The sequence below is a fragment of the Lithobates pipiens genome, unplaced genomic scaffold (genome assembly GCF_037356315.1).
Source record: "Lithobates pipiens isolate NorthernLeopardFrog02 unplaced genomic scaffold, aLitPip1_a1.2 Scaffold_8, whole genome shotgun sequence".
Classification (NCBI taxonomy): domain Eukaryota; kingdom Metazoa; phylum Chordata; class Amphibia; order Anura; family Ranidae; genus Lithobates; species Lithobates pipiens.
Genome location: NW_027507903.1, coordinates 270,241,748 through 270,257,595, shown reverse-complemented (window position 1 = coordinate 270,257,595; position 15,848 = coordinate 270,241,748). Strand labels below are relative to the sequence as shown.

Here is a 15,848-nt window from a genome sequence, read left to right as displayed (position 1 = left end):
ATGACTGGTATCAGTGGGAGGAACGGTGTGCCATGACTGGTATCAGTGGGAGGAACGGTGTGCCATGACTGGTATCAGTGGGAGGAACGGTGTGCCATGACTGGTATCAGTGGGAGGAACGGTGTGCCATCACTGGTATCAGTGGCAGGAACGGTGTGCCATCACTGGTATCAGTGGCAGGAACGGTGTGCCATCACTGGTATCAGTGGCAGGAACGGTGTGCCATCACTGGTATCAGTGGCAGGAACGGTGTGCCATCACTGGTATCAGTGGCAGGAACGGTGTGCCATCACTGGTATCAGTGGCAGGAACGGTGTGCCATCACTGGTATCAGTGGCAGGAACGGTGTGCCATCACTGGTATCAGTGGCAGGAACGGTGTGCCATCACTGGTATCAGTGGCAGGAACGGTGTGCCATCACTGGTATCAGTGGCAGGAACGGTGTGCCATCACTGGTATCAGTGGCAGGAACGGCGTGCCATCACTGGTATCAGTGGCAGGAACGGCGTGCCATCACTGGTATCAGTGGCAGGAACGGCGTGCCATCACTGGTATCAGTGGCAGGAACGGCGTGCCATCACTGGTATCAGTGGCAGGAACGGCGTGCCATCACTGGTATCAGTGGCAGGAACGGCGTGCCATCACTGGTATCAGTGGCAGGAACGGCGTGCCATCACTGGTATCAGTGGCAGGAACGGCGTGCCATCACTGGTATCAGTGGCAGGAACGGCGTGCCATCACTGGTATCAGTGGCAGGAACGGCGTGCCATCACTGGTATCAGTGGCAGGAACGGCGTGCCATCACTGGTATCAGTGGCAGGAACGGCGTGCCATCACTGGTATCAGTGGCAGGAACGGTGTGCCATCACTGGTATCAGTGGGAGGAACGGCGTGCCATCACTGGTATCAGTGGGAGGAACGGCGTGCCATCACTGGTATCAGTGGGAGGAACGGTGTGCCATCACTGGTGTCAGTGGGAGAAATAGTGCCCTGTTGTTGATGTCAGTAGCAGGAATTATGCCCCATTGTTGGTGTCAGTGGGAGGAATAGTGTCTTGTATCAGTGAGAAGAAAAGTGCTCCATGGCTGGATAAAGGTAAGCAAAGGGCCGAATCCAGCCCCCCAGGCTGCAGTTTGGAGACCAATGCTCTAGACCAGTGATGGCGAACCTTGGTACCCCAGATGTTTTGGAACTACATTTCCCATGATGCACTGGAACTCTGCAGTGTAGTTGAGCATCATGGGAAATGTAGTTCCAAAACATCTGGGGTGCCAAGGTTCGCCATTACTGCTCTAGACTATATACATAAAGCGGATATGGTGATAGGCTGCACATGTCAAAGCTGTGCCAGGGGTGGGGATAAAACCCTCACATGAGATGACCCAAGTAGCAGAAAAGACTATGAAGGAGGCCTTCACCTAAAAATGAGTAAGCTGCTTGAGGTGGAATTGCACTTTAAGTAAGCAGGTATTTCAATTATCTTACAATTATGATCCTGCAGTATCTTTAAACAGTTCTTATGGCATGATTGAAATTTCTGAAAAAGTACATTATTTTGGCTCCACAATTGTGGCATGCTGCGTGAGTTAATCTGACCAAGCCTATGTTTCAAAATAAAGATGGTTATCTTTAAATTTTATCTAGGAAACAAATATATGATAAAAAAAACAATAAAAAATAAAATAACTCACTTCCTTTTACACGCTTCTGCTTGGGGCTGTGCTCTTACTAATGTTAATAAATTATACAAGAATTATCGAAATGGCAATTACAGACACATATGTGACATATATTCAAAAGCTTTGTGTAAAGTCGCTCCAGTGAATTCTATTTCCTGAATTGCTGAAGAAATAATTCTTTGTTCAGTTAGGGAAGACGTTTAATACTCTGTTTAGAATGAGATGAGATGAGCTCCACATGTCTAAAATGGTACTGTCCGTTAATAAATCTGTCTGCTTAGTGTACACAGGGGAGAAACAGGGCTAGCTAAAGTTGATATATACAAGCAGTAATGAAGCACATTGGGTTTATAGATTCTAGGGAAAAGTAGAAATGTAAGCAACAACCAATACAATGTTGTCAGACACTTCAACTTCTAAAAACAAAAACATACAGCGCCTTGAAAAAGTATTCACACCCCTTGACATTTTCCACATTTTGTCATGTTACAACCAAAACCGTGATACGCCAACACAAAGCGGCACATAATTGTGAAGTTGAAGGAAAATGATAAATGGTTTTCAACATTTTTTACAAACAAATATCTGAAAAGTGTGGCGTGCATTTGTATTTAATCCCCTTTACTTTGATACCCCTAACTAAAATCTAGTGGAACCAGTTGCCTTGAGAAGTCACCTAATTAGTAAATAGAGCCCACCTGTGTGTAATTTATTCTCAGTATTAATACAGCTGTTCTGTGAAGCCTTCAGAAGTTTTTTTTTTTAGAGAACCTTAGTAAAAAAAAAAACAGCATCATGAAGGCCAAAGAACACACCAAACAGGTCAAGGATAAAGTTGAGAACTTTAAAGCAGGGGTAGGTTATAAAAAATATCCCAAGCTTTGAACATCTCATGGAGCACTGTTCAATCCATAATCTGAAAATGGAAAGAGAATGGCACAACTGTAAACCTACCACGACTTGGCCGTCCACCTAAATTGACAGGCCGGGCAAGGAGAACATTAATCAGAAAAGCAGCCAAGTGGCCCATGGTAATTCTAGAGGAGCTGCAGAGGTCCACAGCTCAGGTGGGATAATCTGTCCAAAGGACAACTATTAGTTGTGCACTACACAAATCTGGCCTTTAGAGTGGCAAGAAGAAAGCCATTGTTGAAAGAAAGCCATAAGAAGCAAAACACTGTGTGGTGGAAAACGAACACCGCACATCACCCTGAACACACCATCCCCACCATGAAACATGGTGGTGGCAGCATCATGTTGTGGGGATGCTTTTCTTTAGCAGGGACAGAGAAGCTGGTCAGAGTTGATGGGAAGATGGATGGAGCCAAATACAGGGCAATCTTAGAAAAAAAACTATTCTGCAAAAGACTTGAGACTGGGGCAGAGATTCACTTTCCAGCAGGACAACAACCCTAAACATACAGCCAGAGATACAATGGAATGGTTTACATTAGGGGTCTCCAAACAAACTTTTGAAACAAAGGGCCAGTTTACTGTCCTTCAGACTATAGGAGGGTCAGATTGTGGCCGGCGGGGTGGGGGCAGAAAATAGTAACCCTATTAGTAGGAGGAATAGTATCCCATCATTGATGTCAGAGGAAAAAATAGTACCCTCTTGTTGGTGTCAGTGGGAGCAACAGTGCCCAAGGGCCGGATAAAGGCTACCAAGGGACATATCTGGTCCTCGGGCCGTAGTTTGGAGACCCCTGGTTTAGATCAAAGCATATTCATATGTAAGAATGGCCCAGTCAAAGTCCAGACCTAAATTCAATTGAGAATCTGTGGCAAGATTTGAAAAATTGCTGTTTGCAGACGATCTCCATCCAACCTGACAGAGCTTGAGCTATTTTGCAAAGAATTGGCAAAAATGTCACTCTAGACGTGCAAAGCTGTTAGAGACATACTCAAAAAGACTTGCAGCTGTAATTGCGGTGAAAGGTGGTTCTACAAAGTATTGACTCAGGGGGCCTGAATACAAATGCACATCACATTTTTTCACATATTTATTTTAAAAATATTTGGAAAACCATTTATCATTTTCCTTCTACCTCCTCACAATTATGTGCCACTTTGTATTGGTCTATCACATAAAACCTAAATAAAAGACATTTAGGTTTTTGGTTGTAATATGACAAAATCATATTTACACTTTTTATCCCAACATTAGTAACATTTTTTTTTCTAACACTGACCAAAGAAGTTGCGTTATTTTGTCTATAGATTGCATAAAAAAAGAGATAATATTTTAGCCTATGTGTCCATGCACATTTGGGCGTTTAGAGGTATATTTATAGAGAAGCATTTAAAGGCTGAAAAAACCCATCACAAGTGAATTGAGAGGAAATGTTAGGCAGAAAAAAATGCTTGCTGTGCCTAAACACAGCGTTTAGTTTTTAAGTGTACATTTTTTCTAGCGTTTTGGAGAAAAACGCTTATAAACATAAATGAGCCTAATGCCCGGTACACGCAATGAGATTATCCGACAAATGATTGTTCGGTGTTTTTTTCCCCCCTTTTTTTTATTTTTTGCATGCTAATCTCAGATCGAATCGGATGAGTTTACTATAGTCACGGAAATTTGCGTACGACAGAATAAAAATTCAGAATGATGTCATGTATTGTAATGCATTTTCGAACGACAGATGTACAGATTAAACGAAAACCATATGATCTGGCATAGTACAAATTTTTTTTTCGTGCATGTCCGATCAAATAATCTTGGATGAACTGTCCTGATTGGCTCTAGAAAGCTCTGCACTAACGATCAGATTATCATACGATCTGTATTTTTGTACGATTTTCTGATCGTGTGTACTGGGCATAAATGTGTGTACAATATGCTCCATAGGAGTCTTTTTTATGCTACTTTTTTCTGCCAGCAATTCTGGCATTTGTTCTGCTGCCCAGTGCATAGACCCTTAAGGTACTTATAGGATATTAGGTGTGGGATATTAGCTGATGTTAACCTTGGACTTTTCTCCAGTGAAAATTGTTGTTTTAAGTCTTTATAAGCCATGCCCAATTTAAACTTACCAGTAAATGAAGAAGACTGGGAGTGTATTGAACCTTTGTTGAGCATAGTCATAATTTTACCCACAAAGTCCTTGGGAATAAAATTGGCATAAGGTAATATCTCTGTGCTGATTAACTGGACAACCTGAAAAAAGAAGGCAGTTCTCAGTTATCTTGTAAATACTATAGGTTCAGCATGTTATTACAGCCTATATACCTGGACAGTACTCAATTGCAGAAAAGACACAGCCTTTATGTATATGGTTTGTACACTAGATGGCCAAAAAGCATTACAGCCAGAGTAAATTTACTCAATAAATGTTTATTTATTAACAACTTTCCTATTTTTCTTGCCATGACACACTCTTAAGAGTGTCGCTGTAAGGCCTTAGCTTTTGTTACAAGCTTAAGTAAAAATAAAATAAAAAAACTTTAGAACCAAAAAGTGCATTCAAAAATAATGTGTAGGCACAGTTAAACATCTATTCACGAGCATATTTATAGGTGAATTTATGGTTTTCTCTACCCAGATCACAATAGAATACTTAGAGTGGATATTTCCATCAACCACCGAGTTGTCTACCTACTCCCAAAATGTGGGTTTCAGAAGGAAAAAGGAAGGTGCAATGGTCAGCAAGCGGTCAGTTTGCCATTGTTATAAACTGGTTTTGGATTAAAGGATAAGTTCACCTTTTGTAACATGTAACAGGTTACAAATCCACAGGCCCCTGAACCTCCCCGGCTCCCCAATGTGACAGGGGGCAGGCAATCCTCTTCCCTGATTTGCTGTCACACTCTGCAAAGAACTATTCACAGCAAAGTTCTGTGAATAGAAAACTATAAGGTCTGGCAGCCATTACGGCTGTTGGCTTGTAATTCTCAATTAATCACCATGGCGTGGTTGAGCGCTGTGGTAGTTCATTAATTCTTCCTGCTAGTGTTTTACTGCTTGGCCATATGATGTAAAGGCAGACAGCTTACACACAGAGTCTGCAAGAGCCCTGCATTGCACCCACGATCTGCCGATTTTGGGTGCACTGCTTTCCAGGCTCCCAACAATTTTTTTTTTAATAAATGAAAAAATTTTTACATTCAAAAAGATGTGCATTTTTTTTTTTTTTTTTTAACCACTTGCCGGCCAGCCGTGGTCATTATACTGCGGCAGGTCAGCACGATCCTGTGAACCATCGTAGCTACACGTTGGTCCCTTTAAGCGGGATAGCAGGCGCGCATGCCCGCTGCACAGCAGGGGTGCCGATGCTCGTGACCAGCGGTCGTGATGACTGCTGGCCACGAGCGATCGTGGACACAAGAGGCAGAACAGGGACGTGTGTGTAAAAATACAAATCCCTGTTCTGTGAGGAGAGGAGAGAGATTGTGAGTAAGGATGAGCTCAGGCGTGTTCGCATATGGCACATGCAAAGCCCGCCAGGAAGTCAGCACTATGGAGCGCTAATTACAAGCAGCGAGACATTTCCCGATGCGCGGCTGCAGAGATCAGGAAATGTCTCACTGCCTGTGATAAGCGCTGTGCAGTACCGACTTCCTGGCGGGCTCTACACGTGCCGTTTGCGAACACGCCTGAGCTCATCCTTAATTGTGAGTTCCTATGAGCTGGGAACCACGATCTCTCATCTCCTGTAGTCAGTCCCATCCCCACAGTTAGAATACACACCTAGGGAACACAGTTAACCCCTTCCCTGCCAGTGACATTTATACAGTAATCAGTGCATTTTTTTTATAGCACTGATTGCTGTATAATTGTCAATCGACCCAAAAATGTGTCAAAAGAGTCCGATGTGTCTGCCATAATGTCGCAGTCTCGATAAAACTTGCAGATCGCCACCATTACTAGTAAAATAAAAAATAATAATAATAAAAATGCCATAAATCCATCCCCTATTTTGTAGACGCCTATAACGTTTGCGCAAACATATCAATATATGTTTTTTGCGATTTTTATTACAAAAACTATGTAGAAGAATACACATCAGCCTAAACTGAGGAAAAAAAATGTGCCTGTTTTTTTTTTTTTTTTTTTTTAAATGGGGCTATTTATTACAGCAAAACATGCAAAATATTGTGTTTCTTTTCAAAATTGTCACTCTATTTTTTTATTGCGCAAAAAATAAAAAACGCAGAGATGATCAAATACCACCAAAAGAAAGCTCTATTTGTGGGGAAAAAAATTACGTCAATGATGTTTGGGTACATCGTCACACGTCCAATTGTCAGTTAAAGCAATGCAGTGCCGATTCGCAAAAAATGGCCTGGTCATTGAGCAGCCAATTCTTCTGGGGCTGAAGTGGTTAAAAGGTGAACTTAAAGGTAGTCTAAAGTTGCATTTTTTATGCATTTATACTCAGGTTGAATGTTTTCAAGCACAAGGCTCTTAAAAAGAAAAAAAAAAAAACTCAAAATCAAGACATTAAAACATATGGTAAAGAATCAGAGTTGGCATCACCACAAAAACTAGCTGTTTAGCTCTATGAGTTACCACTGCTAAGAGAAATTATGACCGATGCCAGTGTGTATAAGCTTGATATTGTAAGACATGTGATGAGTACCAAGGTGTAAAAGTCCAATATTTTAAGACATGTGATCAGTGCCGGCATTTACAGTATATGTGCATGATCTAATAAAAAGCAAGAATTGTAACATATAAAAGTATACTAGCAAAGCTTTAAAAGAAGTAAGGCCAAAGCTCTTTTGGACATTTCTCTTGCAGTTCACAGAGTGCACTTAATTGTAAATGAGCTGGAATCGGCTGACATCACCCGACCAATCTAGTTTTGGGATATATCCAGACAATAATGGCAAAATACACCTAGATGCCTAATCAACAGCTGGCTCAGCCTCTTAGCTTGCTGTCGGGAGCCTGAGCCTGCCACTCCCGCTCCTTATTAACTTAATGCACCTCTCCACTTCTGCAATCAAATTTGAGAAAACATAACCATATGTTTGTCATGTGTTCCCATTCACACAGCAACATTTTTTCTTACCTTTTAGAAATTTTAGAAGTTTTTTCAGGAAGACGCGTTATGGCCGAATGCAAAGTTTTTTCAACAATGTTAAGGCTAGTACACACTGGCAGAATATTATCTGATTCAACAGAAAACGTCCAACATTTGGCCAGCGTATAAAGCAGCCTGCCAGCTTCTATTAAACCGGTATGCTGGAAAAACATCAGCTGATCGACATCCAATCAGCGCTGTTAGCCAATTGTTGCAAGCGCTGACCAGGGTGTTCTGGGCGGGGGGACAATCCCCCTGTCAGAACACAATAGCTCAGCAGGGAGATCACTGTACGAACATTACATAATTTTTACAGCAAGCTCTTTTCAAGCTCCTAAGTTTTATTTTTTCAGCCCACTGGGTTGAATGGGAGAAAAAAACTGCCTGTATGTACCAGGTATTAAAGTGAGCCTGTCCCAAGACTATCCTCATTAACATAAAATGCAAGAAGCCAAGCATGTACTCCACACTTTGCTAGGACAGACAATGATCAAATTTAGTTACAACTGAAATTGAAGATCTGCCCGCACAGCACCACGAAGATCTGCCCGCACAGCACCACGAAGATCTGCCCGCACAGCACCACGAAGATCTGCCCGCACAGCACCACGAAGATCTGCCCGCACAGCACCACGAAGATCTGCCCGCACAGCACCACGAAGATCTGCCCGCACAGCACCACGAAGATCTGCCCGCACAGCACCACGAAGATCTGCCCACACAGCACCACGAAGATCTGCCCGCACAGCACCACGAAGATCTGCCCGCACAGCACCACGAAGATCTGCCCGCACAGCACCACGAAGAGCTGCCCGCACAGCACCACGAAGATCTGCCCGCACAGCACCACGAAGATCTGCCCGCACAGCACCACGAAGATCTGCCCGCACAGCACCACGAAGATCTGCCCGCACAGCACCACGAAGACCTGCCCGCACAGCACCACGAAGACCTGCCCGCACAGCACCATGAAGACCTGCCCGCACAGTACCACGAAGACCTGCCCGCACAGTACCACGAAGACCTGCCCGCACAGTACATTGAAGATCTGCCCGCACCGTACAATGAAGACCAGCCCGCACCGTACAATGAAGACCAGCCCGCACAGTACCATGAAGACCTGCCCGCACAATACCATGAAGACCTGCCCGCACAATACCATGAAGACCTGCCCGCACAGTACCATGAAGACCTGCCTGCACAGCACAATGAAGACCTGCCCGCACAGCACAATGAAGATCTGCCCGCACAGCACAATGAAGATCTGCCCGCACAGCACAATGAAGATCTGCCCGCACAGCACAATGAAGATCTGCCCGCACAGCACAATGAAGATCTGCCCGCACAGCACAATGAAGATCTGCCTGCAAAGCACAATGAAGATCTGACTGCACAGCACAATGAAGATCTGCCTGCACAGTACAGACAGGGTTAATGGCAAACACAGTTGCCCACCCCATCTTAAAAGGTAAGCTGCAATTAAATTTTTTTTTAAATGTGTGAATACAGGTAACAAAAATAAAGTAGGTTTTATTCCAATTTAGCTGCAAAGGTGGAAATACACTTAAGGCCAATTAAACTACATTGACTTAAATTACCAATAGGTAAAATCCAAAAGGCTGCATAACATTTTGGAACAGCCCAACAAAATATGACGAGAGAAAAAAAAAAAAGAAGCAAACCCAACAACTTTTCTCCCAAACACACGACTCTGCACTTGTCAAGTGAATGAAAGGGAATTGTTAACATGCAGAATAGCTAAATATATAAAGGTATGTAAAACATACCCTGGATTTGCCTTCAGGTGATTTCAAGCAAGTAAACCATTTGGGAGTATGAACTGTCACTTCCATGCTCGGTATTTATGCTTTGAACAATGTCGATAATAAATCTGTCTGAACATTTGGTTAGGAGCGGTAACCCACTGTCGATTGGCTTATAGTTATCACAAGTGACAGCTTAATTCACTGAAGATCTATATTTGCTTGTGAATATTTCTATGAGCTTGCTCAAGTTACTAGCAACAGAATATTGACGTTCGCCGCCGCCGCCTCCCCCCCCCCCCCCTCACACAGATGGCATTACAAAGAGAGCTCTCTTCTTCCTCCACTCACCTCTACATCAATACTCTCATTTCTTTGAAACTCTTCAATTGAAAGATTATCTGGAGGTGAGCTAGAGAGAAAAAAAAAAGAAGAAAAAACAGCATTACTCTGGTGGTAGTTCCAGGAAGTAAAGTGATGCTGTGTGTAGAATAACATTTCAAAGTTATATATATATAAAAAAAAAAATCAGCCATTTACTTAGAAAGGAAATCATTACATTTGCATTTGACCCTTTGTGCCAACATCATTTCACACGCCCTAATTTACCTTTTTGGTAGATAACCATTACCAATTTGCACACAAGATGTTTCCCTCCCTATCACAATTCACAATCAGTGAAAAAGGGGAAGTCCATTAGCAAAGGCTTGCTAAGGTATTCCAACCTTTACAGTTCCCAAGAAATGATCAGGTTCTTCAGAAAGAACATGGAGCATCCTACAGAAACCCAAAGTTGTACACAATTAAACCGCCAATTGTGCATCTTGTTTTTGCAGATTCTCTAAAAGCCGGAATCCTGTAGTGTAAAATGTAAATCCTAAAGCAGCACATTTTCCAACTGTTAAAAGTATCGTTCTATATATATTTGTGTCCATATGCCAAAAACTTTCATGTCTAGAAGATCTGCAAACAACCACAGCAGCAGGCTTTATTCCGGACAACTGAAAAAGGTTAACATAAAGCAATTTGTGCAGTCAATCTCCCAAGCATATAGTAATCAGTGATTCCACAAAACCCTTGTATATTATCAATATAAAAACAGTGGTGTTCTCAAGCACCATGCATTGACCAAAGGTGAATTAAAAAAGTCCAAACAAAAACTCTTCTGTGGTGCAATATGCACAGAATCTTCTGTGATAATGTTGATGATGACCGTCCTCCTTAGATAACACCATTTGATATGTGGGTCTGCTCACTTCTGTATTGGACCTCAAAGCTTCCTAAGAGGTCAAAACAACTTCATCTAAATATGGGCACACCATTCAGATCTATCTTCAGTAATTGCTCCTCCAGACAGACATCTTTTCACAACTCACAATCATAGAAATGGCATAAAATAGAAGGGGAGACCAATAGTGCCCTTTGAATATGATTTATTTTAATAAAAAAAAGGTTAAAAACTCACCACCGATGCTTTCATAACGCTATATTCCTGGGAACTGGTGGTGAGCTGAAGTATCTTTAAGTGATATGCAATGTTTTATATATATATATTTTTTTTGTGAGTGTATTTTTAACCTTTTTCATTTAAATAAATATTATACAGACAGCACTATTAAAGAGGAAGTAAACCCTCCTACACATGTTTAGCTTGTTAGATAATACTTTTCTCAGGCAGCTGATCGCTGCCTGAGAAAGTGAACTTACTTGTCACATTTTCGTAAAAGCCGCCGTTTACATTTCCGTGACGTCAGCCGCGCTTGCGCTGTGTGGTCGTGCGAATGCGGCGTATACTGTATTGCCGACTTTCATCTTCCTGCCTCTCTGCCTTTTTTTAATACGAGGCATTCTCCTCATTGCGGCAGAGGAGAAGTCTCGCGTTGTAATCCTATCCCTGCTCTTCCTGACACTCCCCCTTGTGACTGAAGACGTCACGCAGGGGAATGAATGCTTTGTTGCCTTAGTAACGGCAACCGAGATCGAGGCTTGGTTAGGATTTCTATTGACGCTACGGCGCATGCGCGAGATTTCCGGAGTGAAATCTAACTAAGGGCGGAAATGACGTCCGGAAAGGACGTCAAAGCCCCAATTTGAAATGGCGCGGGCGATACCCGGAAGGAAGATAATTTGAAAAAGAGAAAAAAAGGTATTTACAGCGCTCGTTTTGAGATATAACATATACAGAATGAAGGCTGATGTACAGTATTAGAGTAACATTAGTAAAATGGAAATTTTTTGGGCGGGTTTACTTCCTCTTTAATCTTTCTTTCCATTTTATGCCAATTAATGTGAGTTGTGGAGTATGTCTGAAGATAGATCTGAATGGTGTGCCCATATATAGATAAAGCTGTTTTGACCTCCTAGAAAGCTTTGAGGTCCAATACAGAACTGAGCAGACCCACATATCACCGGGTGAAGTGTGTGTTATTATCTAAGGAGAAGGGTCATCATCAATATGATCACAGACGATTCTGGCACATTGCACCACAGAAGATTTTTTTTGTTTGGACTTTTTTTATTACTCACTTTTGGTTAACGTCTGGAGCAATTACTAGGTAGATTTAATGGTGTGCCCATATATGGATAAAGCTGTTTGAACCTCTTAGGAAGCTTTAAAAGATCCAATACAGAAGTGAGCCAACCCACATATCACTTAAGATTCTGCCACCACCGAAGATTTCTTGTTTGGACTATTTTATTATTTACTTTTGCCCATTGCATGGTGTGTGAGAACACTTAGAGAGGAGTCCCCCCCCCCCCAAGCAAACAATTAACACATACTACTACTACACATACTGTAGCTGCTGACTTTTAATATCAGGACTTACCTGTCCTGCAATCCACGATGTCAGGACCCCAACCCGTGTTTCCATTGGCTCTGGGTTGCTGCCACCACCATTCATACTAAGGGAACCTGGTAGTGAAGCCTTTTGCCTTCATAGCTGGTTCCCTACTGTGCAAGTGCGAAGCACGCTGTGCTTTCTGAATGGCCCGGCGGCGGGGGCCAAACTTCTGAGTGACCTCGCTGTGATGAGATCTCTCAGAAGGGGGTACGAGTACCTGTCAAAAACAGGTACCTTCTCCCCCCCGAAAGGTGCCAAATGTGGCACAGGAGTGGAACTTCGCTTTAAGTGTTTTCCCCCTACATTTTGTGAGTTTATACTGATGTATACACTCTATATTATGTATGTTTCATCTTATTACATGTGAATATATATTGCCCCATCAGATGTATAGTTATGCATATAATATATTTTGGATGGAAATGCACTGCTTAATATATTGATTTTATTCTGAACGATGTCAGATTACCAGCCTGAAAATTCCATACAATCTGACAGCCCAAAAACCAACCATAGCCAATGGAGAACCATTATGACAAAAGTACTAAATGACTTTTACATAACTAAAGGTATGTTATTCTTAGATGCTAAACCCTAAGGGCAGTAACCCAAAGTGACCAATCAAAATTCACTTTTCTGAAGTCAGACCAATATAAGAGGACTTCAGATTAATTGCTATGAGTAACTGCACCCAGAACTCCTAGTTATAGGACTGCTTGGGACAAATATGTTATATTAAATGGCTTATTAAAAATAACATTCTTATGTGCACTTGACTGAATATAAAATATATGACAATATCTTATTTGGAACTAATCCGACCACATTAACAAGAATAATAAGCATGATGTATTCTGGCCATACATTTGTATAAAAAAAAACAAAAAAACACTAGTACAAATTCAGTGATAGTAGATACTCGTCAGTGGTCCCTTGGGATGTTGGAGGCAAAACACAGTAACCAGCAGCCATCTACTGATGTCTTGTTTTTATTACTAGACATGTTCCCCCATCAGGAGCACTATAACCCAATTACTGCACAGGTTGCACTCATTACAAACAGCTTTATTCACAGACAGACAATCTCTTACTTGCTTGGCAATTTTTCAATCAACTTTCTTAAGTTACCAACTTTCTCAAGTTACCAGCAATAGATATTTAATATTTGTCTCCTCGCCCACACTTCTCGCATATTACACAGCGAGAAAATCTGAAGATCACATTGATTTATGACAAGTAGGGGATTAAAGACCGGCATAGAAGAATTTACATGATTTGGACTGGATTCCTACCAAAATGGGAGACACATCTGAGCACTGTTCCATTTGTCTCACTTGCAAGCCTCGATGCCAGAGGCGTTGCTATTTTTGACTTGACAAAAGAGAAATTTCATTTTTTGTGCTTCTATTTAACTGATTATAAATGCCAGTGTTTGAATGTGTGTTCCAATGAGCCTCATGCATAAAAGTGTCTGAAGAAGATCTGTTCCTGCTGCTCATAGCAACCAGTCTTGATATACATCGCACTGGAAACATGAAAGGCAACATCAAAAAGAACAATGAACTACAGTAACTTCAAAAACTTAAAGTAGAACAATAGGCAACACTTTATTTTGTTATTATGGATAGAGTAAGGGAGGGTTAGAACACCTGTTGGTTTATTTTTTGCCATCTACATTAATTTCCTGTCCCAGGAAACAGGAAGTGAGAAAAAGCAGGAAAACAGGAAATACCTGCAAATTAACCACTTTCAGACCGGACCATTTTGCTGGTAAATGACCAGAGGTCTTTTTACAATTTGGCACTGCGCTGCTTTAACTGGTAATTGCGCGGTCATGCAATGTTGTACCCAAACAAAATTTGCGTCCTTTTCTTCCCACAAATAGAGCTTTCTTTTGATGGTATTTGATTGCCTCTGCGATTTTTATTTTTTGCAATATAAATGGAAAAAGACCGCAAATTTTGAAAAAAAATGATATTTTCTACTTTTTGTTATTAGAAAAATCCAATAAATTCAATTTTAGTCATACATTTAGGCCAAAATGTATTCAGCCACATGTCTTTGGTAAAAAAAAAGTCAATAACTGTATATTTATTGGTTTGCGCAAAAGTTGTCACATCTACAAACTAAGGTACGTTTTCTGGAATTTACGCAGCTTTTAGTTTACGACTGCCTATCTCAGTTCTTGAGGTGCTAAAATGGCAGGGCAGTACAAAACCCCCCCAAATGACCCCATTTTGGAAAGTAGACCCTCTAAGGAAATTGATAAGTGGCATGTTGAGCCCATCGAATATTTTATTTTTTTGCCTCAAGCGATTGAATAATGACAAAAAAATAATTTTTTTTTTTTTTTACACAAAGTTGTCACTAAATGATATATTGCTCACACATGCTATGGGCATATGTGAAATGACACCCCAAAATAAATTCTGCTGCTTCTCCTGAGTACGGGGATACCACACGTGTGGGATTTTTTGGGAGCCTAGCCGCGTACGGGGCCCCGAAAGCCAAGCACCGCCTTCAGGTTTTCTAAGGGCGTAAATATTTGACTTCACTCCTCACTACCTATTACAGTTTTGAAGGCCATAAAATGCCAAGATGGCACAAAACCCCCACAAATGACCCCATTTTAGAAAGTAGACACCCCAAGCTATTTGCTGAGAGGCATTTTGAGTCCATGGAATATTTTATATTTTGCCACAAGTTGCGGGAAAATTACAAACTTTAATTTTTTTTTATTTTTTTTTCACAAAGTTGTCACTAAATGATATATTGCTCACACATGCTATGGGCATATGTGAAATGACACCCCAAAATAAATTCTGCTGCTTCTCCTGAGTACGGGGATACCACATATGTGGGACTTTTTGGGAGCCTAGCCACGTACGGGGCCCCGAAAACCAAGAACCGCCTTCAGGTTTTCTAAGGGCGTAAATATTTGACTTCACTCCTCACTACCTATTACAGTTTTGAAGGCCATAAAATGCCAAGATGGCACAAAACCCCCACAAATGACCCCATTTTAGAAAGTAGACACCCCAAGTTATTTGCTGAGAGGCATGTTGAGTCCATGGAATATTTTATATTTTGCCACAAGTTGCGGGAAAATTACAAACTTTTTTTTTTTTTTTCACAAAGTTGTCACTAAATGATATATTGCTCACGCATGCCATGGGCATATGTGAAATGACACCCCAAAATAAATTCTGCTGCTTCTCCTGAGCACGGGGATACCACATATGTGGGACTTTTTGGGAGCCTAGCCGCGTACGGGGCCCCGAAAACCAAGCACCGCCTTCAGGCTTTCTAAGGGCGTTACAGTTTTGAAGGCCATAAAATGCCAAGATGGCACAAACCCCCCCCCCCCAAATGACCCCATTTTGGAAAGTAGACACCCCTAAATTTAGGGGTACACTAGTGAGACTAGGTAATAAATGGCGGGTGCCCTGAAACTATAAAAAAAATAACTAACCAACCAGCGTCACCTGTAACAGTTATATGGTGATCACTGGTGAAAGGGTTAACTAGGGGGCAATC

The 15,848-nt window shown here is 41.6% G+C and overlaps 1 protein-coding gene across 3 annotated transcripts in view; it reads right to left on the bottom strand.

The window, feature by feature from the left end:
* The window catches only part of MON2 (MON2 regulator of endosome-to-Golgi trafficking), a 208,906-nt gene that overhangs the window by 33,574 nt on the left and 159,484 nt on the right, over positions 1-15,848 (bottom strand). For all 3 annotated transcript variants that reach the window (XM_077471965.1, XM_077471966.1, XM_077471967.1), the window contains 2 exons: positions 9,820-9,880; positions 4,713-4,836 (listed from right to left, as the gene is read on the bottom strand). In XM_077471965.1, the coding sequence (XP_077328091.1) occupies positions 4,713-4,836; positions 9,820-9,880 (185 nt within the window). The remainder of the gene's footprint in view (positions 1-4,712; positions 4,837-9,819; positions 9,881-15,848) is intronic.